At 40.3% G+C, this 27,137-nt stretch overlaps 1 protein-coding gene across 2 annotated transcripts in view; it reads right to left on the bottom strand.

Moving 5' to 3' along the window:
• Nucleotides 1–27,137, bottom strand: part of MED13L (mediator complex subunit 13L) — a 667,498-nt gene that overhangs the window by 191,650 nt on the left and 448,711 nt on the right. For both annotated transcript variants that reach the window (XM_029619261.1, XM_029619262.1), the window contains exon 7: nucleotides 26,701–26,892. In XM_029619261.1, the coding sequence (XP_029475121.1) occupies nucleotides 26,701–26,892 (192 nt within the window). The remainder of the gene's footprint in view (nucleotides 1–26,700; nucleotides 26,893–27,137) is intronic.

Genomic DNA, 27,137 nt, shown 5'->3' with positions numbered 1-27,137 from the left:
TTTTAATACCAACTTAACCAAAATATTAGAGATGGAAAAAATGTTGTCCCAAAACTTAGCAACATATTCACATTCCCACCACAAATGAAAGAAAGTTCCCTGATTACCACAGTCTCTCCAACAGTTATCTTGAATACCTGAAGTGATATGGTGCATCCTACTGAGTGTCATATACAAACGCATTTAAATTTTGTAACCATTCTCCACCAGTGAAGCCGAAATTGAACTTTTACTAATGTTTGAGAAAGACAAATCCCACTCATTTTCCGACACTACTACCCCTAAAAGTTTGTTTCCCAAGCTTTAAAATAAACTGGTTTGATTGGTAGGTCTACACTGAACAAAGAATACATTTTTTAAATTATCCCCTTACCCCTATCTGCCCTGTCACATAATATTTCAAAGAAAGATTTCCCCTTAAGAAGATCTCCCAACACCTTTTTTAATAATAGAAAATGGGAAGTTTGTAGGTATGTGAAAAGATCATGATTTGAAAGTTTGCCAGAATCTGCCAATTGCTCAAATGTGAGCACTGTTTTCCTGTTCCATAAATGCTCCAGTCTCCGAATCCCTTTTGCATCCCAATGATATGTCTGCCTAAAAGACAATTCTGGTTTAAATTCTGAATTATGAAATAATGAAGAGTGATAGAAATAATTCCTGCAACCTATGAGTCCGTCCTTCCAATTATAAAACACCCTCATAATATTAACTGTATAAGGGGACATCATAACAATAGGGTGCCATGTTAGTTTAGGCTGCCAAATGGAAGCATCTAATAGCATGGGTCCCATAATGTTTTGTTCAATAACAATCCATTGTTTAAGCTTATTTAACCTGTGCCAATCAATTATCGCTGTAAGCTGAGACATGACATAATACCATCATAAGTTAAGCACACCTAAGCCACCTCTTGCTTTTGATAAATACATTATTGCCCTAGCTATCCTGGACAGCCTTCTTCTACAAATAAAATAAAACATTTGCTTCTACCATAATTTAAGCATCTTATTCAGGATCATAAACAGCATTGCCTGGAATAGATAAAGCAAGTGAGGGAGAATGTTCATTTTAATAGTAGATATTCTGCCCAGCCAAGTCAAATCCAGCCTATTCCATTTTTTAAGATCTTTACCTATTTGAGATAACAGAGGAGAAAAGTTCACTTGGAAAGGGTTTTCATTGGCCACTGCAATATTTATGCCTAAATATTTGATTTGCTGCCCTGCCCATTTGAATGGAAACTGTTTACTCACTACATCAGTTACTACTTCAAGAATATTTTCAAGACTTCAGATTTATCCATATTGATCTTAAAACCTGATATCTTACTGAATTCTGTTATTTCCTCTGAAACTACTCACAAAGAGTTGAGAGGTTCTATTAGGGTGAAAATATCATCAGTAAATAAAAATAATTTATAACACCCACTCCCAATTCACACCCCCTTAATCTTCTCATTCTGGCAAATGCATGCTACAAAGAGCTCTAAAAATATAGCAAACAGCAGCAGGGATAATGGGCATCCCTGTCTTGCTCTCCTCCCAATTGGAAAGTTCCCAGAATAATCTCCATTAACCTTTATACAAGCTTCCAGACTGTCAAAGTTTCCTAATCCAGGTTTAAAATTTGAGAACAAAATGCAATTTTTCTAAAGTTTTGAACAGAAAGGACCAATGAACCTTATCAAATGCCTTTTCAGCAACTGTAGTCAACAGGAGAGAAGGTATTCTTTCCCTTTTGACCCAGCAGATCAGGTTATATATTTTCCATATATTATCAGAAGCCATACACCCGGGTATAAACCCAGCTTGATCCATGTGAATCAACTTGGGTATGACTTTAATTAATCAATCCACCAAAATCTTAGCCAATAATTTCAAATCAATATTGAGTAATGAGATGGGTCACAATGGGTAGGATCTTTTCCTGGTTTGGTGATCATTGTAATTCTGGCTCCATTAGAACCCTTAAGGAGTGAGCCCTCAAATTTAGAAAATAGAATTACCAAAAATAGGAGCAAATTGTTTATAAAAATGCCCTGTAAAGCCATCCAATTCTGGTACTTTGTTGGGTTTCAAGTCCTTTATAGAGCTTGTAAGACTTTCCTTTATAGCTTTATAGACTTTCACTGTAGATATCTCTGCATCTAAACAGCTCTGATGATCTAAGGATAACTGTGAAAGAGGAATATCAATTAGATACCTCTCAATATTTATATCATCAATGGAAGTCTTGACCATATATAATTACGAACAGAATTGAAGAAAACATTGTCATCTCGCTATTATTTGCGGAAAAGGTCCCTCCAGGATTTTTAATTTTAACAATCTGACTTTGGGCATTCTTAGCTTTAAGAGGATGGGCTAACAACTTGCTCGCCTGATTCCCATACTCCAAATGTTGGTGTTTCACAATATCAAGCTGATGCACAATTATGTTCAGATTTCAACATCAATAAGTTGGCTCTTGTCAGCAAAAGCTGTGAATAAATAATGGGGACAATGTAGCCTTATATTTCAGTTCCAGTGGATTCAATTCATTTCCTAAACTTAATTTTTTTATTCTTTCTCACTTTTTAAACTTAGCTCGTGAGATAAGTTTTCCCCTTATTACCGCTTTAAGGCATTTCCATAACAACACAGGAGAAATATCTTCAATATCATTAAAAGCTAAATATTCCTCAATATCCTCTTTAGCTGTTGGCAATATAACTCATCTTCTAACAAACTATCATTAAGTCTCCAATATTAATGCCTTTATCTGGAGAAGACATGTATACCCCTAAGGATATAGGAGCATGGTCCAACCATATGTGATGGTTCCCAGTATAGATTTAATTACTCGAGAAACTACTACTTTTTCAACTAAAAAATAATTGAGACTAGTATAAGTATCATGGGGTTTAGAATTAAATGTATAATCTTTAATGTGGGATTAAACAATCTCCACACATCCATTAAATTCCATTATGACATAAAATCTGTAACTGATCTCTCTCCTCTTTTGATCATATCAAACCCAGATGAACTATCCATTGTAGGATTAAGGGTACATCCCCTCCTATGATCAAAAACCCCTGCATCTTCATGGTCAATACAGTGGAGAGTTTAGATAAAAAAATTATCATGCCTGAATTAGGTGCATAAATATTCAAAGTCTAAATCTCTTTGCCCACTTTAATTTGACACAAAATATATTACTCCATGGGATCACTATAAACCGAGAGGAATTCACACTGAAAATCTTTTGTCCCTAAGATACCCACCCCTGCATATTTATCACTTTGTGTAAAGCTGCTAGAAATCTATGGGAATAGTGAGAAGAATTCAATAAATTTTCAAATCTTTTTTTCAAATGCGTTTCTTGAATAAAAGCTATGGTGACATGCTGAGAAAGTAATTCCCAGATTAATAACTTCCTCCTTTGAGGTGTGTTTAAGCCCTTAACATTCAAAGAAAGAATTTTGAAATTAGAAATGGTATTATAAAAACCATCCACACAAATCAAACTCTACCCACTGGATGACTTATTCCCAACCTCTCCATTATGAGATTTGTTCCTTACCTCAAGCAATTCTTCCAGTATACCATATAAAAATGCTATTCCTCCCTTTCCCTCTCTCCCCTAACCCTCCCTCTACCTTTCCCAGACTCTGATCTGCCTCTTCTCATTTGCAGATCTCTCCCAATCAGAGGGAATCACCACCCCCAACCCAAGCCCGAGTCTCCCACATATAGACTCACAACCAACCAAACTAGGAACATTGTATAATAAAAACATAAGAGAATGAAAAGGGTTATAAAACCAAACACATAATAATACTTAATACAATGTACCTAGGGGAAATTATCAGTTCCCTGACTTGCCATTTCTAATAACACTACAAAATACAACAGTGATTAGCTAATGATGGAAAGTTCAGAACAAAATTATTATAATACTCTCAAGTTATCTGTATCAGATTACTCTGTTAAATTTATCTTCAACTGGCAGTGTGTTTAGAGGACGCAGACTCCCCTTACTATCTCCAATGTCGCTTGCCGCCTTTCCCAGCTCTCTGCCATTTAGGGGGATCCTCACAAGTGTAGCTCGATGAGACAAGAACGCTTCCTGTAGGGCTTGAAACTGCAACATCAGCTGCCCTAAGTATTTTCATGGCCTCCACCGCTATCTTCACTCTCAGTGTACTGCCATTCATGGTGAATTCAAAACCGAAGGGAAAAATGCACCTTAGTGGATTTTCTCATTTTGCAAAGCTCGAGTCACCTCTCATCTCTGGTCTTCTCTTTAAGGTACTCGGGGCCAAGTCTGCGTATATTGCTATATTATGGACTTTCCACTTTTCCATGGCCAGACACTGTCATGCAGCTTTCCATATGCTTTCTTTCACAGTATATTGATGATAGCACACTAAAATATCGTGTGGTCTGTTTAAAGTCTTTGGGCCCAGCGCCTGATGCACTCTCTCAAACTCAACATGACCTTTTACTAACATGGTTTAGATTCAGACCCTGCCAGTAACGATTTTGCTAATGTCTTGCGCCACAATCCACATGTCCATGAATTCTGGGGTCTCCGGCACCCCTCTCCATCATAGATTTGATTGCCTCAATCAATTTTCTAAGTTGTCTAGTTTATTTGTCACTCCTTACTGTGTTCACACTCTGCTTTTAGCAGTCTTGTCTCCGATGCTTCCAACCGCCTCCTGATTTCAAGTATATCCTCTAAGTTTAGCTACCTTATCTATCAACTCGGTTTTTATAGCTTTCATGTCTCGGCGGAGGTTACAAAACCAAGTATAAAATTCTGATCAAGAAGGCATAACATTACCAGCCACACTGAAAGAATCATCTACAGCAGAGAGGCATACCTCAGATGGGCCGCACTCTGTAGACTCTTCTCCCTCATCTGACCAGATTTTGGAATAAGAAAATTGTTTGAAATCTATTGATTTCTTTTTAGTTGTCATCTCCAGCTATAAAGACACAAATATCTGACTGATAAATCACAGTTAGACTAAGGATAGCAAAGGATTTGAACAACTTGGTCAGTCAACATGGGAGCTCAAGAATTAAGTTGCCATGCAGGAGGTGACATCACTTCCTCCCCTCACTCTTCAGTTTTCTTTTGGAAAAGCTGACAGAATAGGTGAAGGCATTTGCACTACATTTTGATCCTTGAAGACAACATGGACTGCGTAACCATTTCTTAAACAATTCCTTTGAAATATTAGGCTGCATGCTGCTCTTTACTTTTGCCTTTTTTTTAAAATGTATTTAAGATAGGTGTGTTTGCTATGTGTAAGTTTTGTTATGTAAAGTACAGCATAACATTGGGACTGATGCAATATCAGGTGCTGAGCTCGGCACGCTGCTAAATGCGTGGTTGGTTGCACTAGACATACGCCCAATACAATATCGGGATTAACGCATCCAAAACATGCATCCATACTGGCACGTAGCAAATAGTGCTCATCACATGCAAATGCCATGTTAATGAGGCTATTAGCTAGTACTGCCAATGTGCTGCAAATGCCATGTTGATGAGGCTATTAGCCAGTACTGCCAATGTAAAAAAAAAAAAATCAACAAAAAACGTGCACCCGACGTGCATGTTTTAACCATTAAAAATTAACATCAGCCCAGAGTTGGTGTTAAGTTTTGAGACACCCCAAGTTATGCTCAGAAAAGCAAAAAAATATACCTTTTCTGTGGTTCCACCTACTTAGTCATTGTGATACTAAGCAGAAGGAACCACAGAAATCTGCAACATGAAAAAAAATATCTTGACAGTAGTCAGGTTAGGAAAAGGGAAGTTCAATTTACGAGCATCCATTTTCCTAACATTGGCTGTGCACAGATTAGGAAAACAGATGCTCGGAAAATTGAGCGTGCGTTTTCCTTACCTGCACACAGCCACTTCTCTTGGGCGCTTGATGCCCTGATGCTAGGGCCTGCACAATTTATCTTTGCACGTCCTTTTCAGTGTGCCAGCTCATTGGAATATTATATCGAGGGCCCAAGAGAGGGGATGTGCGTGTGTTCAAAAATGTTTTTTTGCGCACATGATATTGCATCGGCCTCATTATGAAAATAAAGAGGTGGGTTGTTTTTTGTTTTTTGTTTTTTAACTATTGATGGTGTATTTAGTGTTAACTTTAAAAGCCTTCCTGGTTTGATGTGCCCATCTTAAAAACCATTTTGCTGGAAATGTGACATTTGAAGTCTTTTTCTTCTATTTTTAAACATTTTTTCAAAAATGGTTTTTTTTTTTCAATTACATACAGATATAAATTAATTGTGTTTTTAAAATCACTTACTGGGTATGCTTATATTTTGTTCAATTTTGTACCAAGGTCTCCTTTTTGGTTTGAATTCTAGTACTGAGACCCACAAACAGCTCTGCAATGCACCTCAGTTTTTAAATGAAAATCCTATACTGGTCTACTATTGAAAACTGCAAACAGCTCTGCAATGCATCTCAGACCTAACATGTAATGTTCTGCTACCTCACATTCAGTTATGAAACAGCTTTAACAACAAATATTAATCCTAACCTGCAGCATTCTTGCTTTTCCAATGTATAACTTATGGGAATGGGAGGGGAAAGACTCTCACCTCAATTTCTTGTGACATTAGCCCGATGAATCCTTGGCTCCTGGTTGAGGAATGGATTTGTTGCTCAGCCTCATTCCCAGGCTTTGGACTCTTGCTTGCTGATGCCTTTCATAGCACTTCAATCTTCCAGGTGTGAAGTTGCTGAGACCTTGGAGACATCTGACCATAGGTGTAGCAGATGTGATCTAGGTCCAAGCAGCAATAACACACAGCATGCATGTCTGCAATGGCCATCCAACAGGTCAAGATGCAGGCCTTGAACCTGCTGACTGTTGGTTTCTTAACCTTAGGCTCTTCCATAGTTCGATTTTGTTCCTTTTTTAAGTTCAAACTGAAATGTCCTGTTGATGGGCTGCTGAGGCAGTGGCAAAATAGAAGAGATATAACTAGGCAAAGAAGGCCAAAAATGAGGCTCAGAATTGATTAATAATATACGAGACTGGGAAATGTCCACAAGGTAGTTTGGATGAAGACAAACTGAGACCTCAAGGGCAGTGTGCATGTACAAGAACTCCCATGCATGCTCAAAGTATTTTCTGAGCTCTGAGAACTGGGTCCATGTCGGCACCATCAGATGACGCTATCCAAATCTTATGGCTTATTCATGCCTGCTTGTCAACAGAGAAAAGAACGGTCTGAAAACTACCCACCCTGTATGTGGGTAAAAGTATTTGTGGGGAGCAGCAACACACATACTTTTACCCACAGGAAATACATGTGGGATCAGAGACAGGGTTAAGTCGGGGAAGAGGTATCAACACGAATAGTTCTGGATTTTCAAAAGTGTGTGTTTTTTTAGCAAAAAAGAATCAACAGAAAAAAGGCAGGTGCAAAACTCTGTGGGTACATTTTCCCCTCCAGTAAAACCTAGCAGACTTAATCCTCTCAACCAAATATATAAATAGCCCACAGGAACTGCTTTTTCTCTGCATGGCAAACAACCAGGATTAAACCCACACTAACATATACGATGGAACAGCAGAGGGCGCTCTTTCTTTATTTACCTGAGTGGTGATGTAAGCCTGTGTAATCAGGCTGGGAAAACACTGCAATAATACAGAAGCTGTAACAAGGTCATCTCTGTGTATAGTACTCCTTGTCCTCATCTCTACCACTATTTAGGGAGTCCAAAGACTAAAACACTTAAAAGTACAAAGTCTTTCCTAGGCTCAACTGGGTTGTTTTTAACTGACGTGGAAGACTGAAACAGAATTCAGCTCTATGTTGAAGCTTCCTTTCCAGCCATGCTCCTAAGCCCAAAACAAGCTGTGGTTGAAAATAAATATTACTAAGTAATACACGTACACTACCAAACAGGATGTATGCCAGAAGTGTTCTTTATTTCTCACTCTCCTCAGAAATACTAAACTAGGACTTCAAATCTGGTATTTCAGCTGTGGATGTTTTGGAGTAAGGATGGTTTAAGAAGTTGACTACAATGGTGCTGTGGGAACATACACCACTGCCTAAAGCCTGCTCTAATATGTGTCCTCAGTGAATGAAAAGGCTCTTTCTTGAAGGTGTCTCATTTTTTAATAGGTACCAGTTTAAAACATTCAGTTAGTATGATAAGGCACTGCAAAATAAACTCCAGCTTTCATGTCGTGTTTTCTTGGCTTCATCATGTACAGCAAATTCAATTTCTCTGAAGAAACCTAAGCAGTGCCCTTTTGTCTTCCTATATCCAGGACTACTGTAGGGGAGAGGGCAGTTTCTCTAAGGCCCAGTAATAGTAAAGATTTTGGAGAAAGCAGATGCATACCTGCAACAGGTGTTCTTTGAAGACTGCATTTCACCAGTCAAACAAGTGGGTCATGAAACCATGAATGGCGCTAAGCATTATGAAATACCAGAGCATTCTGAAAACATACTAAATCTTTTCTGCACGTACATATGCAGCAGTGGCTCCGCTGCTTCTCTCATTTCTCACTTAGCCAAGCCACTGTGAGCTGCTGTTTTCAGAGAACACTTGTTATCGGTAAGCAAATTTGCTTTCTCTGTAGACAAACTAGTTTACAATATCACAGGAGCATGGTATGATAGAAAGCCTTTCCTACACATCTTATGAAGGCTAGAAGCTTGCAGCCGAGAGCATCCTCGAGTATCAAAGGCCACTGCAGAGGCTCTTGACGACATCCCAAAAATGCTGTAGGTCATCTCAACTAGAAGCTTCTCTTACTCTCTGCTATTTCCATAAGGGTGTGAAATTTGTTCTCCTTTTAAGGGCAGTAATCAAGCTTTGCATCATCTTCCAAAATAGTATGGAAACATACAAACACGTATATTTGGTAAAAAGCTATGCAAGACTGTAGTACAGCATTCTCAATTATGACTCCCAAGTTTTTAGATGTAATCCTCCTTTGGCTAAGGGTCACCTTTCTAGCCCCAGAGACCACTAAATTCATTCAACCAGGGTGGGGGAATAAAATCTCTAGGTCCCGAGGAATAGAGGTATTTTCTCCAGCAAGGACAAGCTGGGCAGAGATTACTTCAAAAAATAACAGTCCACACAAGGCTGGTGCTCCAAACCAGAAAACAGTTTGTTTAAAAGAACTGTTTCAGCCACTACAAAAGAAATTGAAGTCCACAGTAAAACAAGAGAGAATAGCAGGAAAAAAATCCAAGTTCAGAAATTCAAAGTCCAAAACTCTTCCAAGTTAGTCTCCAAATTCTAAGCTTTTTAATGTCACCTCCAATGTTTAACCCTCTGTTGCTTTCTTCCCGGGCATTCTGTGGTCCCAGTAGCAAGTTACAGAATCTCTCGTCAAATCCCAAATCACGCACAATGGTTGCAGAAATGGCTCAAGACAAACTCTTCCCCTTCCTTCAGGCAGTTGAAGTTTCCTGGTCCCTGTACCGGAGCTCCAAGACAAGAATACAGCCTCTTTCTGTTCTTCTGGCCCCCAGCTCAGCTCCTGCTCATTGGCTTCAGTTCCATACTTCAAGACTCAGTGCCTGTGAGAGCACAAGCTTCCAAATTTCCTAATCTCTTTAATCTCTCTATTCTCTCTCTTGTGCCTTGTGGGTGGTAGTTTTATATCCCCCAGATTTTCCATCCCCATTTAGGGGAAGAACCACCATGTCACGCAACTAGATCTCCCAAAACTCTTTAAACTTCCTCTGAACACTCTAGCTAAAAGTTTCCTTATTGTAAAAGACAGAACTCTTCCAAACACCTTTGAACCCTCAGTGAACCATCCCAGCTGGAAAATTACATTTTAAACACACAAACCCAATCCATTTCACTGCTAGTTCACACAAGTGGGCAAGCAGAGGCCACTTAAGCTCACAATGGTGGCACTGAGGCATGGATCTTGGTATTCTTACATAGTAATACAGTAGGTAAAAGAACAAAAAGACAAACTGTTCCATTCAGTCTGCTCATTTATTCCTGTCCACACTGCCATGGATATATCCCTAAATGCCAGCCATAAAGCATAACCAACTATAGAATATTACTCTGTATCCATGACAGTTTTAGTCATCCCCCTCCATTCCACTCTCCCGAGTCTTCCATTTCCAACCATAAGGTTCCACAATAATCCAAACAGTCACCAATATCAGGCATGACTGTTAACTGAAAATTTAGCCTCCTAAATCCTTGTGGTCATTCCTGAAAACACCCCTCTAACCACCAACCTGCTGGAGCAACCTGGTGAACATATGAAGTAGCCTGCCGAACAGACCTGGCTATGTGAATACTTGTATTTCTGCTAGGACTTCTAGCAGAGCTGTAGCCATGGAATTTGGTGCCTATAGCTAAGTGAAAAACTGTACCCTCACTCATTACACAACACATAACACCACAAGATGGGAGTCACTATTAAATGTTTGTAAAGCAATCCCATAGCCAGTGCAAGGGTATTAGTTGCCCTAGGAAAAATTTACAGCCTTATACTCTCCACACCATCACACCCTCCTCACACACAATTACATTTATAATAACAGATTTTACATGCAAAGGGACATTTAAAGCACAATCTTATGAGGTAAAAATATCACTTACAGACAGTGTTGTAAAGTGTGGCCGCAGTTACCCCGTTTCTAACCCGCTGTGTACTCACAATTTCGCCTCGTAAGTCTAATCCGCGATTCACTATCTGTTTTTACCGATCCTTACCGCTTCTTTAACTCGACGCGTATCCCTTTCCGCCCACATGTATATGTATGTAAACGATCCAATTAGCTATTCCCTCCCATACAGTAAAGTGCGCCCCGACTATCGCCTTTTTAACCTGCTATCTTGCCGCGTCTTTAACCTACTAATTTACCGCCTACCCTGACCCTGGCGTTAGTGTGAACTTAGCCGCCCAGTCCCAAACCAACCGAATCCACAGAAAAAAAAATGCTTCTCGCACTTAGCCGCCCAGTCCCAAACCAACCCAATCCACAGAAAAAAAAAATGCTTCTCGCACTTAGCCGCCCAGTCCCAAACCAACCCAATCCACAGAAAAAAAATGCTTCTCGCACTTAGCCGCCCAGTCCCAAACCAACCCAATCCACAGAAAAAAATGCTTCTCGCACTTAGCCACCCAGTCCCAAACCAAACCAACCCAATCAAAGCCCCAGCAGAGAGAGACGAAATTTCACAGTCCCAAACTTTCCCCCAGCCCCCGCTCACCTGCCCTGGCCGCGGCCACGCAAGCCCCCAGCAGCAGCAGTAGAAGTAGAAGGGCGGCGAGAGAGGGCGGCTTCAGCAGCCCCGCCGGCAAAGGTGAATATGTGCACGCCTGTAGGTCCAATATGGGCGCTCAAGGCAGCGAAGGCGCATGCGCATACGTCGTGACCTCCGACGTCTAGCCGGTCACGGCGTGTGCGCATGCGCCTTCACTGCCTTGAGCGTCCATATTGGACCTACAGGCGTGCACGTATTCACCTTTGCCGGCAGGGCTGCTGAAGCCGCTCTCTCTCAACGCCCTTCTACTGCTGCTGCTGGGGGCTTGCTTGGCTGCGGCCAGGGCAGGTGAGCGGGGGCTGGGGGAAAGTTTGGGACTGTGAAATTTCGTCTCTCTCTGCTGGGGCCTGGATTGGGTTGGGTTGGTTTGGATTGGGACTGGGCAGCTAAGTGTGAGAAGCATTTTATTTCTGTGGATTGGGTTGGTTTGGGACTGGGCGGCTAAATTTCGTCTCTTTCTGCTGGGGCTTGGATTGGGTTGGTTTGGGACAGTGAAATTTCGTCTCTCTCTGCTGGGGCTTGGCTTGGATTGGGTTGGTTTGGTTTGGGACTGTGAAATTTCGTCTCTCTTGTCCGTCCGAAGGAGGGTGCTTTGTTGCGCTCCCTGCCTCTGATTGCCGGCTGCTGGGACTTGCTGGCGCCGGACGCTCAAGGCAGCGGGGTCTATAGGAGAACCATCCACTTCCTGGTACCTGTCATTTCAAACGTCATTTGAAATGACAGGTACCAACGCACCCAGGATACTGTATAGGCGCTGTATAGTGCCTATACAGTAAAATGGATTGTGCTTCATGGACGCGCATTGGACGCGGCTTGCATTTGTATGCCATTTAAATACAGTATCGAGCGGTAGGTGATCCGAACTGTGCTTGCGGCAAACACGGGTGCGCCGGGCACTAACGCACCTCTTTCTACCACACCTTACTGTATCGGCCCGAATATGATTATTATATTTATAAGCACGGATGTAGTGCCAGCCAGAAAACCCTGCAAAAAAGCAAGAGACACTTGGAACCTATATGGTATTAGGCCTACTATAATGCATCTTGGGCATAGGCATGATCCTTAGAGCACCATGAGAAAACAGAATTTCTATATCAAAACAGCACTAACTGCCAGCACTCAAACAGCAACAACCCTACCTATGAAATGTAATACTGCAAATATTACACCAGACCTAAAACAGTAATACACCCTCTATTAGGAAAACAGAACAAGCCAAGCTGCTATAGATCCCTATACAGAAACTACACGCCAATGGAATACCTTACTTCAGTCACACATGTAAAACATAGTTAGACCCTCGAATATAGAATAAAGAGGCCATACAGTATAAATAGAAATGTCCAGACAAAAATTGGAAATCGCAACAAACCAATTTCTGTATGCATTGCAACAATGGAAAAAACAGAAACATTACCATGCCTTATAAAACAAAATTAATAAAACCATAGCAACCAAAAAAAAAAATTCAAAACTAATGAATAAAATAACATTCAATAATTTAAAAAACTCATGTAAACATTTTCCAAACACCAATAAAATATTTCAAAACAGACACATTAAATAACACCCAACAATTACATTAAGGATTTTTTTAAAAATCCCCCATTATTCATACCTTAGAACTTTTGATTTCCAGATGCCCTGAAACTGTCATGGCTTAGCAGGCAGAATGTAACTTGGGTAGTTGTGCACAAACATGCTCCCTCTCATACACACACATGCTCTCTCACTCTCCCACACACATGCAAACATGCTTCCTCTCACACACATGCTTTTTCACTTTCCCCCACACATACAGCATGCTCTCTACTCTCCCCCACATACTCTCTCTCTCTCAATCTCCCACACGCATGCACACATGCTCCTTCTCACTTCCCCCTTGAAGTAGCAGGCAGAAACAGTCTCCTTCTTCAGTTCCTGTGGCCAAGGGAATGACTTCCGGCTACGGGGCCGACCCAGCTCTAACACTGGACTCCTCTGGAAGCGCAGGTGGACTCCTCCTCCAAAGCCTTGCAGCCTCGCTGAAATAGACAATATGGTAAGTGCAGCCCTAGTAAGTGGAAAAGCAGCGCGGCCCTGCCAGAATCAGCAGAATGGCCAGAGTGGCTACGTTGCTTTTCCACTTACTAAGGCTGTATCGACCACGCTGTCGATTTTGACAGGGCTGTGCTACTTTTTCTCTTGCTAAGAACCTGCCGACTGCACTTCTCTCATTGGCACATCGCAGCGCTATGGCACCTTTTGGTAATGGTGCCTATGGCCATGATCATATTGTCCACAGGCATGTTACTGCTCTGGCTTCTAGTTATTACTGTAAAGGCATTCTGGGTTCTCCTTGTAAATCAAAGAGGTCTTCAGGTAGGGGCCTTACCAACCCAGCAGTTTTATAGGCCAAACCATAGGGTTTCCTGAGGGTGCATCCTGAGGATATCATCATCACTGCTTTCCTGAGATGATGCCTGAGCAACTGGTTTTGGTTCTGTGTGTTCCTGTTCTTGTTGCTGCTTTCACCTGTGATCCAGCCTAACCCTTGACTCTGCCTTGTCTCCTGCCTGTCCTGAATCTTGATTAACTCATCTGTGACTGAGCTCTGCCTGCCCCTCACGTTGCTTGAACAATGCCTGCCTCGACCCCACCTGTTTGACTATGCCTCTGCCTCCTGATTTTGTTCTAGTGCCTTGGTCCGGACCATCAGCTGCCATGTGCCCACCTCTAGTCCGTGACAACACTACTAACTCTTAAAATGATGCAATACTTAATAAGTCTCTCCAGTCTTTAAACAAATCTGAACCCCCAACAGCTTCCACCTGCAGAGAATCACCCTCTGCACTAAGAGCATCATTCCTGACACTTTTGGGGAAATTCATATTTTATTTATCTTGGGCCCAAGAACAATTCTCAATGACCATTCTACATCACCACTACCACCACCAGTAAACATTATAATATTAATATTTTGTAAGGAAGCAGTTTTAGTTGGCTGGAGCAAAAGGAGGTTCTCCAGAAGAAAACCCTTGTGTCTTATCTCTTTTATGCTGGGCATGCACATTTGTATAAGTGCAAAAGAACTACAGTACTCAATAGTGCATAGAAATCAACAAGATTGTAAAGACTCAAATGATGTCAGACAAGGTCCTAATACTAGTGCAGCATGCTGAATAAGGACAATTTTCCTACTGTATTCCTTCTGGGGAAGGAACATGCCAAAGCATTAACAGACCAGTGTGGTAATTACCTTCATTTAGCTGCCTAGAGACTTGTCTTTTGCTCACTATGGAATGCATTCCCAAAACAATTGCATATATGTTTCTGAAATACTGGACTAAAGAACACAATGCGATCATCTGTGGATGGGGTATATAAATCCAAATTTATTATGCAGATCTCAGTGATGGCTGTATTTGAACAGCACAACTGGCTTTAATAAGTATTTGAGGGACTTTAGTGTGGTGGTGTAATTGTATTTGGAGAAAGTTTCCGATAATTGGATAGGTGAAATGTATATAGATACTTCCGTGCTTATTTGTTTGTTTGTTTGTTGAGTTTTATATACCGTTATTCGGTTGAGCCATCATAACGGTTTACAAAAGTATACATTTATTTTGTAACTGAGAAGCAATATGAACGTTAAACATATTCTTAGCAGTTGAGTAGCAGTAAAAACCATTTAAACAATATCAGAGAAAGCATACCAAGTCCAGAGAGCATTATTAGGTTAGATGGGGAGGGCATGCAGGTACAGGGAGAAGAGAGTGAATTAAGAGGTATACAATTGAGAGTTCAGTTGAGAGTTGGGATGATTAGACGTCTTAAAGTCAGTGAGGAGTTTGCGGAACATTAGTGTTTTTAGGTCCTTTTTGAATGTTTTTAGGTCATGTTGAGTTCTCAGGAATTTAGGTAGGGTGTTCCACAGTTTAGGTGAGGCAATTGAAAAGGCTCTCTCTCTTGTGTTTGCCAGATGCGCATCTTTGATAGGGGGAATGTTTAAGTAACCAGAGTTATTGGAGCGTAGGTTTCTTGAAGGATTTTGAGGGATTATGTTTAGGGAGTTAAGACCTTGATGATCGTTATTTAGGATTTTGTGGATTATGGTCATTGATTTGTAGGCAATACATGCATTGATAGGGAGCCAGTGAAGTGAGGTCAAAATTGGTGTGATGTGTTCACTTCTTTTTGTTCCAGTTAGGACTCTGGCAGCAGAGTTTTGCAGTATTTGGAGTGGTTTGAGGGATGAGAGAGGTAATCCAATTAGTAAGAAGTTGCAATAGTCGAAGGTGGAGAAGATAAGAAGTTGTAGTACAGTTCTGAAATCGTGGGGGTTGAGAAATGGTTTTAGGTGTCTTAGGGTTAGGAGTCTGTGGTATCCTTCCTTGGTTTTGTTTGTTATGTGGTTCCTGTAAGAAAGTTCCTTATCAATGGTAACTCCGAGGTTCCTGGTGTGGTTGGTAGGGAGTATAGTTATGATTTGTTTGTCAGGTATTGTCAGGGGTGGCGGAGTTGGATTTGGTTTTTTATCCATGAGTAATATTTCAGTTTTCTCAAAGTTGATTATGAGTTTAAGGGAGTTTAGTAGGTTTTTGATTGAGATAAGTAGTTCAGAGGTTTTCCTGTTTGTGTCAATCGAATTTTGTATGGGAATGAGGAGCTGAATGTCATCAGCATAGAGGAAGTGTGAGACTCCGTATTCTTTTAGTTGTTGGCAGATGGGGAGAAGGTATATGTTGAAAAGGGTGGCTGATAAAGCTGATCCTTGAGGGACACCGGTGTTGAGGTTGATTGTTTTTGATAGGTTGTTGTTGATTAATACTTGGTATGTTTGGTCAGATAAATAGGAAGAAAGCCAACGTAAAGTATTGCCAGTTAAACCAATTTGGGATAGTCGTTCCAACAGTATTTTGTGGCTCACTGTGTCAAAGGCGGCTGAAAGGTCGAGAAGAATGAGTAGGAATTTTTCTTGTTTATCGAAGCCTCTTATGATAATGTCATTTAGGGAGATGAGGAGAGATTCAGTGTTTAGGTTTTTTCTAAAACCATATTGGGATGGAGATAGGATGTTGTTTGTCTCCAGGTAGTCATCTAGATGAGTTTGAATGACTTTTTCAATGGTTTTAGCTATGAATGACAGGTTTGATATGGGATGGTAGTTATTAAGGTTTTCAGGATCTAGGTTGTTCTTTTTAAGGATTGGTTTGATGACAGCAGATTTGAGGCATTTGGGGTAGTTGCCTTCGTTCAGTGATAAGTTGACAATTTTGGTGATGGTTTTTGATATGGTAGGTTTGATTGATTTGAGGGTTGTTATCGGGATGACATCCAATGGATGGCTGGCGGGGTTCATTTTATTTATTATTGATTGAATTTCAATGGTAGAGGCAGTGTCAAAGTTTGACCATGATGAGGTTGTCTTGTTGTTAAGCTTAGTGTCTTGGTTGTTGTTGGTTAAGTTGGATTGGATTAGAAGAGATATTTTGTTGTTGAAGAAATCAGCAAAGTCGTCGCTTCCATGTTTGGTGCATGAGGATTCTTGGGTGGTTTTGGTAAGTTTCTGAACTATTGTGAATAACATTCTGGGGTTATGATGAAATTTGGAGATTTTGTTGGAGAAGAATTCCTTTTTCGCATTGTTGATGATATTTTTATATTGAGCTAAGTTATTCCTATAATTATTTAGTGTGGTAGTGTTTTTGTTTTTTCTCCATTCTCTTTCTTTTTTCCGGGGTATGCGTTTAGCAGCTCTGATATTTTCGTTATACCACTGATTGTTGTGTTTGGGTGGTTGTTTAGTTTTTGTAATGATGGGATTAATGTTGTCAGCAACTTGTTTTGTGATGTATAGCCATGATGAGGTAGCATTCTCGGAACTGGATAGATTGATGTTGTTTAATTCACATTGGAGATTTTTTTGTAAAAGTTCAATGTTGAATGGTGGACGGTAGTAAATTTTGATTGGGGTAATTTGAGGAGGTTTTAGGTTGATGTTGGTATGAAGGTTAGCTTGGATTTATTTATTTATTTATTTGCAATTTTTGTATACCGACATTTGTTAGGTAAACATCATATCGGTTTCCATGTAACATAAAGTGGATGAGGTGGTGGTAAGACCAGGGAATTTCAGTGGTGTGAGTTGAGATTGATTTCCAGATTTCAGTATTGATAAAGATGAGATCAATGGTGTGACCAGCTTTGTGTGTTGGAGATTGAATTATTTGATAGCATTGTGACAGCATAATGCTGGACATGCAGGTTCAATTCCTGGATCCCGCAACTTGCGCCAGCAAATGCTGAAGATGCTTCAGAGGAGAAACACAACCTCCAGAAGGGGAAGCAATTCCAACTATTGTTGAAGCTATAGCCTATGACTCTCAGGAAGAAGACTGTGGCTCATTGGTTGGGCTATAGGAAGGTAGAGGGAATAAAAACACAGAAAAAAAACTCAAGTAGTTACAAATGAAGGTTCATGGTGCTGCAGATTCAGTTCTGTAGATTGTGATTACAATGAAAGTGCAAAGGAGTAGAAGAAAGCTACTGTACAAAAAAGCCACTCTAAAACAACAATATTGTGTAGGGTCTATGCCTCCATCTAAAATAACTGCTAGGATATACTAAAACTAGCTGCATGCTGCCTGGGGTTTTCATGCATACACTGCTTGAAATGGTGCTCACTAGACTGCTGCAAGTCACTAAGCTTGATATGATGGCACTTAATATCAGAAGAATGCATACCTGGAAACAGCTCCGCCCTGTGTACCTTTCTCTAACAGATAGGAGCAGGATCCCAATGTAGCAAAGAGCCTTTTCTCTACCAATACACACACATGGATCAGCAATACTCTCTTATCACCATGTTGCTGTAAAACTGCTGGGAGCTTTTCATATTTAATGTAGCTGTACTGACTGGAATTATCACATATCAACTTGTTCTTTTCTAGATTCTGCTGTTTTCTCTCTTGGTTTTATTCCCAGTTCTGCTTTTTTCTTATACATACTCAAATACATTAGTGGACATTTTTGTACTTGTTTATTTTTAAGACTAAGAAAATTGCTTAACAAATATTTCTGTATGGAATTCACTGTAGAAGGACCTGGAGCTGTACTACATAAAACACATGGTCCAAGGAAGCAAACCGGTAACCGATCCAATGTGGCGAACAACAGAAGAATGAAAAGATGGATCGGTAAAAATGGACTTTTATTGGAACTTGCCCGACTCTGGCCGAGTTTCGCTCTGCCGAGCTGCCTCAGGGGCTTGTTGAGCCAGAAACTTGGCTCTATATACTTTTGCTGATTTCCTAGGATGAAGGAGTATGAGTGAACACACCGAATCCGGGCTTGTCACTTGTGATTCATCAATCACTTGTGTGAGCAGTATTGATACAATTCTTTGTTGAACTTGCACCGGTCACATACTGCTCTGACAAACGTTTGTCAGAGCAGTATGTGACCGGTGCAAGTTCAACAAAGAATTGTATCAATACTGCTCACACAAGTGATTGATGAATCACAAGTGACAAGCCCGGATTCGGTGTGTTCACTCATACTCCTTCATCCTAGGAAATCAGCAAAAGTATATAGAGCCAAGTTTCTGGCTCAACAAGCCCCTGAGGCAGCTCGGCAGAGCGAAACTCGGCCAGAGTCGGGCAAGTTCCAATAAAAGTCCATTTTTACCGATCCATCTTTTCATTCTTCTGTTGTTCGCTACATAAAACACATACACATTAATATTGGAAGTGAGGTAAATCTCAATCGACTGTCAGAACAGTGTGTTCGTGAGGAGTTAAACTTAAAGCAGATAAGGTACTGGAGCTGGATAGGATACATCCGAGCGTATTAAAAGAACTTAAAATTGTCCTAGCAGCTATGATAGCTGACCTTTTCAATGCTTCTTTAGAGTCAGGAGTAGTTCTGGAGGACTGTAGATGGGTAGATGTGTTTCCTATTCATAAAAGTGGAAATAAGGAGGAGGCTGGGAACTACAGACCAGTTAGTTTGAAATCTGTGGTGAGCAAATTAATGAAAATGCTGCTAAAACAGAGGATACTGCAGTTTTGGAATCCAATGGATTGCAAGACCTGAAGCAACATGGTTTTACTAGAGGTAAATCTTATCAGATGTATCAAATCAATTTCTTTGATTGTGTGACCAGAGAGTTGGATCAAGCAAGAGCGCTAGATGTAGCACTTGAAATTCAGTAAGGCCTTTGACATGGTTCCACATAGGAGACTTATAAATACATTGTGCACACTTGATATGGAAACTAGAGTGGGAGGCAACAAAGATAGTGCTAAATGGAGGTTTCTCTGAGGAAGGAGGTTTTACTAGCTCTGTGCCTCAAGGATCAGTCCTTGGACCGATTCTGTTCAGCATTTTTGTGAGTGACACAGCAGAAGGATTGTCGGAAAAGGATTGACTTTTTGCCAATGATACCAAAATCTGCAACAGTGTAGACAGCCAGGAAGGTGTGGAAAACTTGAGAAGTGATCTAGTGAAGCTTGAGGAATGGTCTTGAGTCTGGCAGCTAAGATTTAATGCTAAAAAATGAACATTAATGTATTTAGGATGCAAAAACCCAAGAGAGAGGTATAGTTTTGGAAGTGAAATTCTTCTAAACACAAAAGAGTGGGATTTGGGGGTTATTGTATCTGATGATCTTAAGATGGCCAAACAAGACAATAAAGCCAGAAAGATGCTTGGCTGCATAAGAAGAATGATGATCACAGAAAAAGGGAGGTGATATTGCCCTTGTATAGGTCCCTGGAGAGACCTCATTTGGAATATTGTGTACAATTCTGGAGACTGTACTTTCAAAAGGATATAAACAGGATAGTGTCGGTCCAGAGGCTGACTGCTAAAATGGTCAGTAGTCTTTGTTCTAAAGCATATGGGGAAATATTTAAACACGAACACTGTAGAGGAAAGGCAAGATAGGGGAGATATATGAGAGATTTAAATATCTCAAAGTTTTCTATGCATAGGAAGCTAGCATCTTTCAACCGAAAGGAGGCTCTAGAACAAGGGGATCATGTGATGAGAGTACTTGGGGGTAGAATCAGGAGTAATCTTTGGAAATATTTCTTTACAGAGAGGGTTGTGAATGCATGGAACAGCCTCCCAGTGGAGACAGTGCAGACAAAAACCGTATCTGAATTCAAGAAAGCATGGGATAAATACAGGGGATCTCTAAAGGAGTGATGGGAATTGTAAAGCTAAATTAATTGGGCAGATGGGAAGACTAGATGAGCTATATAGTCTTTTTCTGCCATCATTTTTCTAGGATGAGTTTTACTATAAGAACATAAGAAAATGCCATACTGGGTCAGACCAAGGGTCCATCAAGCCCAGCATCCTGTTTCCAACAGTGGCCAATCCAGGCCATAAGAACTTGGCAATTACCCAAAAACTAAGTCTACTCCATGTTACCATTGCTAATGGCAGTGGCTATTCTCTAAGTGAACTTAATAGCACGTAATGGACTTCTACTCCAAGAACTTATCCAATCCTTTTTTAAACACAGCTATACTAACTGCACTAACCACATCCTCTGGCAACAAATTCCAGAGTTTAATTGTGCGTTGAGTAAAAAAGAACTTTCTCCGATTAGTTTTAAATGTGCCCCATGCTAACTTCATGGAGTGCCCCCTAGTCTTTCTACTATCCGAAAGAGTAAATAACCAATTCACATCTACCCGTTCTAGACCTCTCATGATTTTAAACACCTTTAAACACCTTCCTTGAGGTTTAAAAATCTCCTCCAAGTCTATACAGATGTTCTTGTAATATTCCAGATTTACATACATCACAGATGACAGCATGGAGCACTGGTTCAATCATTTCTTGTTCTCTTTTTCACTATGACCAAATGTAAGGTCTGAGCTATGAGGGAGGATGGTCTTTTCTTTATCTTTTGGCTGAGACTAAGAATCTGTAGTGTGGAAGAGCATTAATGCTCTACCACTGGACCCCACTGGTGAAACTATTTGGGTCCTGGATCAAAACAGAAGGATTAATATGCCTATTAGAAACACACACATGCTGCTGCACACTGCTCTAATTTACTTAGATTTGTAATGGTAGAAGTGGTTAGTATTTACTAAATACCAATACCTCTTCAAGAATAAACTATAAATCAGAATGAAAAACGAGGTCCTAATGATTCTAACTGCCAATGAAATTATTTGTATATTTATTTTTTGCTGGTACTATTGCTTTAAAAAAACCCCAAGAAACACAAAGTCAGGGCAAGTATCAGTCAAAAGTATCATAAAGTAGACAATCCTAACTTATCATGACATATTTTAGCAGACTTTTCTATCTTTAAGTGTGAGCATGTTACTCTATGATTGGTTATTAGGATGGCTAAACACCATGAGGTCCCATTGTCAGCCGCTGTGCGGCTTGGCTAGTTAGCCGGATGAACATATCTGGCTAACTAGCAGGGTATATTCAGCGGAGCAGCCACTATAGATCGACCAGAGTTAGTCGCATTGGTTAATTGGCTAACTCCGAATATTGAAGTTAGCCACATAAGTTTTGCGGCTAACTCTGGGCCGCTCCAAAATGCCTCCTGCCTACTTTTAGAATTACCCGGCTAGAATTTAGCCGGATAAGGGCTTAATATAATCAGGTAAGCCATTTGGACGGATAACTAATATGTTATCCGTCTAAATGGCTTTTGTATATCGACCTCCATACGTTAACATCACTGGGACATACAGGTCTGGCTACCACAAAATCCACACCTACATGAGTATTAGTTGACAACCTAGAATATAGTTTATTCTGAACGTTCAGTGTTTAGATCATGACCTTGGTTTATTTAAAGTATATTGCGAGGCCATCAAAGATTTTTTTGGGGAGTTCAGGAGTTTCTTCCTGCTTGTTTCATCTTCTAGTTCAATTTGCAACCTCTTTGTACTAGGAACACAGCACTATGATTACTCAGCATTCTGTCTCTTGCATTTAACCCCTCCTCCCAACAAACAATCATAGCAGTGACAATTCTTGGCCATAGGACACAATCCATGATTTCTCTCTGGGACCCAGGATGAATACACTCTAAATATGACTAACAGATGTTTGCTGTTGAGCAATTAAAGGGACTCCCCTCCTCCAGGGGTGGTAAACATTGCATCTGCATCACAAAGAGCAGGAACTGAAGTCAGATCTTGCAGAATAGGGCATTATCCCTGATTGTACCAGCCCACCAGACATTGTTCAAGATGTCTCATCACTAACACCTAAACTGAAATATAAATTTCACCCATATGCAGTTAACCATACATTCTGGAATGACTGGGCTAAGAAGAAGACATTATCAATCCTACCTATTTTAAGTTCAATCTCAGTTCTGTTACCCTAAAACAATTTTTGGAATGTGGTCAGAAAGTTGGTGTAGTAAGTGGTAAAATGATTAAATTCATCCACTACAATCAAGTATTAAGATAAATACTTAGTGATAAGCACATTCAAGAATCACACAATGAAGATCCTGCAAATGTGGTTTTTTCACCCGCTGGTGAGAGGTTGTATGTGTGTACCCGGTGCAAAGAACTCCTGTCTCTCAGAGAAAAAGTCCAATCTCTGGAGGCTAGAGGAGCAGACTTGGAGGAACCGAGGCAGACAGAGAGGATATAGTAACCAAGTCCCAACTCCAGTCTGGCAGCCCTGGTGCTGCCTTGGAGGAGGAAGGTCTCCTGGTCGGACAGCATCAACCTGGTACAGCAGGAAATGATCCTGTAGCAAGGACCTGCTCTCCAGGTGGTGTATTGTCCTCTCACACAGAGGATGTGTCTCCCAGGGCTATCCTCCCAGGAGGGAAGGGTCATGGAATGGCTCCCCTACAAGGAAAGGCTAAAGAAGTTAGGGCTGTTCAGTTTGGAGAAGAAACGACTGAGGGGGGATGTGACAGAGGTCTACAAAATCATGAAAAGACTTGAACAGGTTAATGTAAATCGGTTATTTACGCTCTCAGATTACAGAAGGACTAGGGGGCACTCCATGAAATTAGCAAGTAGCTCATTTAAAACAATACTAAGAAAATTCTTTTTCACTCAGCACATAGTTAAGCTCTAGAATTCACTGCCAGAGGATGTGGTTATGGCATTTAGTGTTTGGATAAGTTCCAAGATAAAAAATCCAAAAACTGCTATTGATCAATAAGGAAAAGTAGCTTAAGATCTATTTAAGATTTGGGTACTTGCTAGGTACTTGTGACTTGGATTGACCACTATTGGAAACAGGATGCTAGGCATGATGGACCCTTGGTCTGACCCAGTATGGCATATCTTGTGTTCTTAAAGGGAATAAAGCAGGTAAAAGATGGTCTCTTAATGAAATAAAACATGATAAAAGAGCCTTTTAATTAAACTAGCTGGTAGGAATCAACTTATGTTAAAAGGCTCAAGACAATACCATGTTCAAGATGTGCATTTTTTTCTTTATGAGACTGTTTTCTACTTACCTCTGTATAGAACGTTAAAAAAGTATAACAGTAATACCATTTAATTTCATTTATTAAAGTTTACTTATCACAACACTAATGGCCTAAGCAATGTACAAAATAAAACATTCACAAAAGTAACATATAAATAAAACAAAACATATTAAAACATATTTACTACATAAACAATCATAGTACCCAGAGTAGACGCATTTCAGAGGACCAATATCAATGTTCTTATTCAAACACTTGTTTTAGCAAAAACCTTTTAGGAGTTGTCATAACTTCTTTATAAAGTCAGACATTCTGAGTTCCATTGGTAGACTGTTCCAAAGAATAGGTGCTGCCACCGAAAAGGCAGATTATCTTGTTACTGTGAGGCAAGCAACTCTGCCTGAGGGCACATCAAGCAGTCCCCATTGAGAGGATTCTCAGTTGTCGAGATGGTTCAATATACTTTTAGGAGAGCATTAGACCAAGGGCAAGAGCTTGAATTAATTAGCTTGAATATTGTCATCCCAATTTTATAAATAATTTGCTGTTGCAATGGCAACCAATGCAAACTGTTAAGTGCCAGGATAATATGCTCATGCTGCTTAGTCCCCAGTGATCAACCGTGCAGCAAAGTTTAGCAAAAGCTGCAAAGGATGTAACAATTTGATTAGAAGACCCAGATACAGGCCACTGTAGTAGTCAATGAGAGGGAAAAGTTCACGAAAGTCACAATTATATAACAGATGTCTTAACCCTGCAAGCATATGTAACTTAAATAACCCAGATTTGATTATGGCTTTAATTTAAGATTGAAAAGAGAGCGAAGAATCAATCAAAAACCCCTAAGCTTTTAATCAGGGCATTAATTGGAAAACTTAAATCATCAATCAAAATAGAATCCTGATGGAAAATTGAATATGGTCTCTGAATCAGTACAAATTCAGTTTTAGACATAGAAACATAGAAACATAGACATGATGGCAGAAGAAGACCAAACGGCCCATCCAGCCTGCCCAGCAAGCTTCACACATTTTTTTTCTCATACTTATCTGTTTCTCTTAGCTCTTTGGTTCTATTTCCCTTCCACCCCCACCATTAATGTAGAGAGCTGTGATGGAGCTGCATCCAAGTGAAATATCAAGCTTGATTAGTTAGGGGTAGTAACCGCCGCAATAAGCAAGCTACACCCATGCTTATTTGTTTTACCCAGACTATGTTATTCAGCCCTTATTGGTTGTTTTTCTTCTCCCCTGCCGTTGAAGCAGGGAGCTATGCTGGATATGCATGAAGTATCAGTTTTTCTTCTCCCCTGCCGTTGAAGCAGAGAGCTATGCTGGATATGCGTGAAGTATCAGTTTTTCTTCTCCCCTGCTGTTGAAGCAGAGAGCTATGCTGGATATGCGTGACGTATTAGTTTTTCTTCTCCCCTGCCGTTGAAGCAGAGAGCTATGCTGGATATGCATTGAAAGTGAAGTATCAGGCTTATTTGGTTTGGGGTAGTAACCGCCGTAACAAGCCAGCTACTCCCCGCTTTGTGAGTGCAAATCCTTTTTTCCACATTTCCTCTTGCTGTTGAAGCTTAGAGCGATGTTGGAGTCACAGTAACCATGTGTATGTTTATTGAATAAGGGTATTATCTCCAGGCAGTAGCCGTCATTCTGGTGAGCCACCCCCTCTTCATTGATGGCCTCTTGACTTTATGGATCCACAGTGTTTATCCCACGCCCCTTTGAAGTCCTTCACAGTTCTGGTCTTCACTACTTCCTCCGGAAGGGCATTCCAGGCATCTACCACCCTCTCCGTGAAGAAATACTTCCTGACATTGGTTCTGAATCTTCCTCCCTGGAGCTTCAAATCGTGACCCCTGGTTCTGCTGATTTTTTTCCTACGGAAAAGGTTTGTCGTTGTCTTTGGATCATTAAAACCTTTCAAGTATCTGAAAGTCTGTATCATATCACCTCTGCTCCTCCTTTCCTCCAGGGTGTACATATTTAGATTCTTCAATCTCTCCTCATAAGTCATTTGATGAAGACCTTCCACCTTTTTGGTCGCCCTTCTCTGAACCGCCTCCATCTTGTCTCTGTCTCTTCGGAGATACGGTCTCCAGAACTGAACACAATACTCCAGGTGAGGTCTCACCAAGGACCTGTAACAAGGGGATAATCACTTCCCTTTTCTTACTCGATATTCCTCTCTCTATGCAGCCCAGCATTCTTCTGGCTTTAGCTATTGCCTTGTCACATTGTTTCGCCGACTTCAGATCATTAGACACCATCACCCCAAGGTCTCTCTACTGCTCCGGCACATCAGCCTTTCTCCCCCCATCGATTACAGTTCATTCGGATTTCCACTCCCCATATGCATGTTAAGTGATAATTTGTTTTGATGTAGCCATTGTTCAATTGAAGATATACAAATATACCATTTATGTAGTGCCATTAGTGTATAGGTGCTGCGTATGTCATGTAGCATTATAGAAATGTTTAGTAGTAATAATAGTTATGCTTTTCAAATAGGTTGCACCTCACTAGGAGTACTTTCTGTAAACTAATGAATAATAAACTTAATAAATGAATGAACAGCCGGAAGATGTGGCTTTTTCCTCTACACAACAATATAGGCACCAACTCACCAGGTTGCACTCATACTTTAGAAAACATTACCTCCAGAAATTAGGGTGGAAATAAATATAATAAAGCTTAGGAAAGTTGTCAAAGCTTTGTTATTTAGGGAGGCTTTAAAATAACCATCTTTTTATTATTGTTGTATTGTGTTTATTATTTTTATTTTGCATTTCAGTATTTATTTTGTGTTTTATTTTCTAATCTACACTGGATGATTTTATTGGGATATGCGGAACATAAAATCAAAATAAATTAAATATATAAATTCATTTATGGACCAAATCCATTCTCAAGGAAAACGTTTTGGCTCTCAAGTAAGGTATCACTAGAAATATCATATCTTACCTATCATAGGCTGCTCTGGAGAGGTGGGTGGTGTGAGCGGCATCCCACAGCTGCTAGGATCTTTCAGACTTCCAAGCCCTAGCTGTCCTGAGCCGATATTACTTCCCACAGTACTTGCAGCACTTTGAGACACGGGAATATCATTCTGAGCAATAAGAACAAAGGCTGAAGGATAGACCATCCGCACACCACCTACAACGAAGGAGTCAGGAGATAATCTCTAAATAACAAATGACATCTTGCTCAATTCCAATCTCTAAATAATAAATAACATCTTGCTGTACCAACAAATTCTACATATCACTGCAACACAGGTGACATGGAAAAGTTCATAATTTGTATGCATAAAAGATTTATTATTTTAAACCTTCACTACTAGGTTCAGAATGCTCTCGGGTATATATATTTTTGTTTGGTCCAACAGTTTCCTATTTCTT

Source organism: Rhinatrema bivittatum, chromosome 11 (assembly GCF_901001135.1).
Source record: "Rhinatrema bivittatum chromosome 11, aRhiBiv1.1, whole genome shotgun sequence".
NCBI classification, from domain to species: Eukaryota; Metazoa; Chordata; class Amphibia; order Gymnophiona; family Rhinatrematidae; genus Rhinatrema; species Rhinatrema bivittatum.
This window is presented reverse-complemented; position numbering and strand designations above follow the sequence as displayed.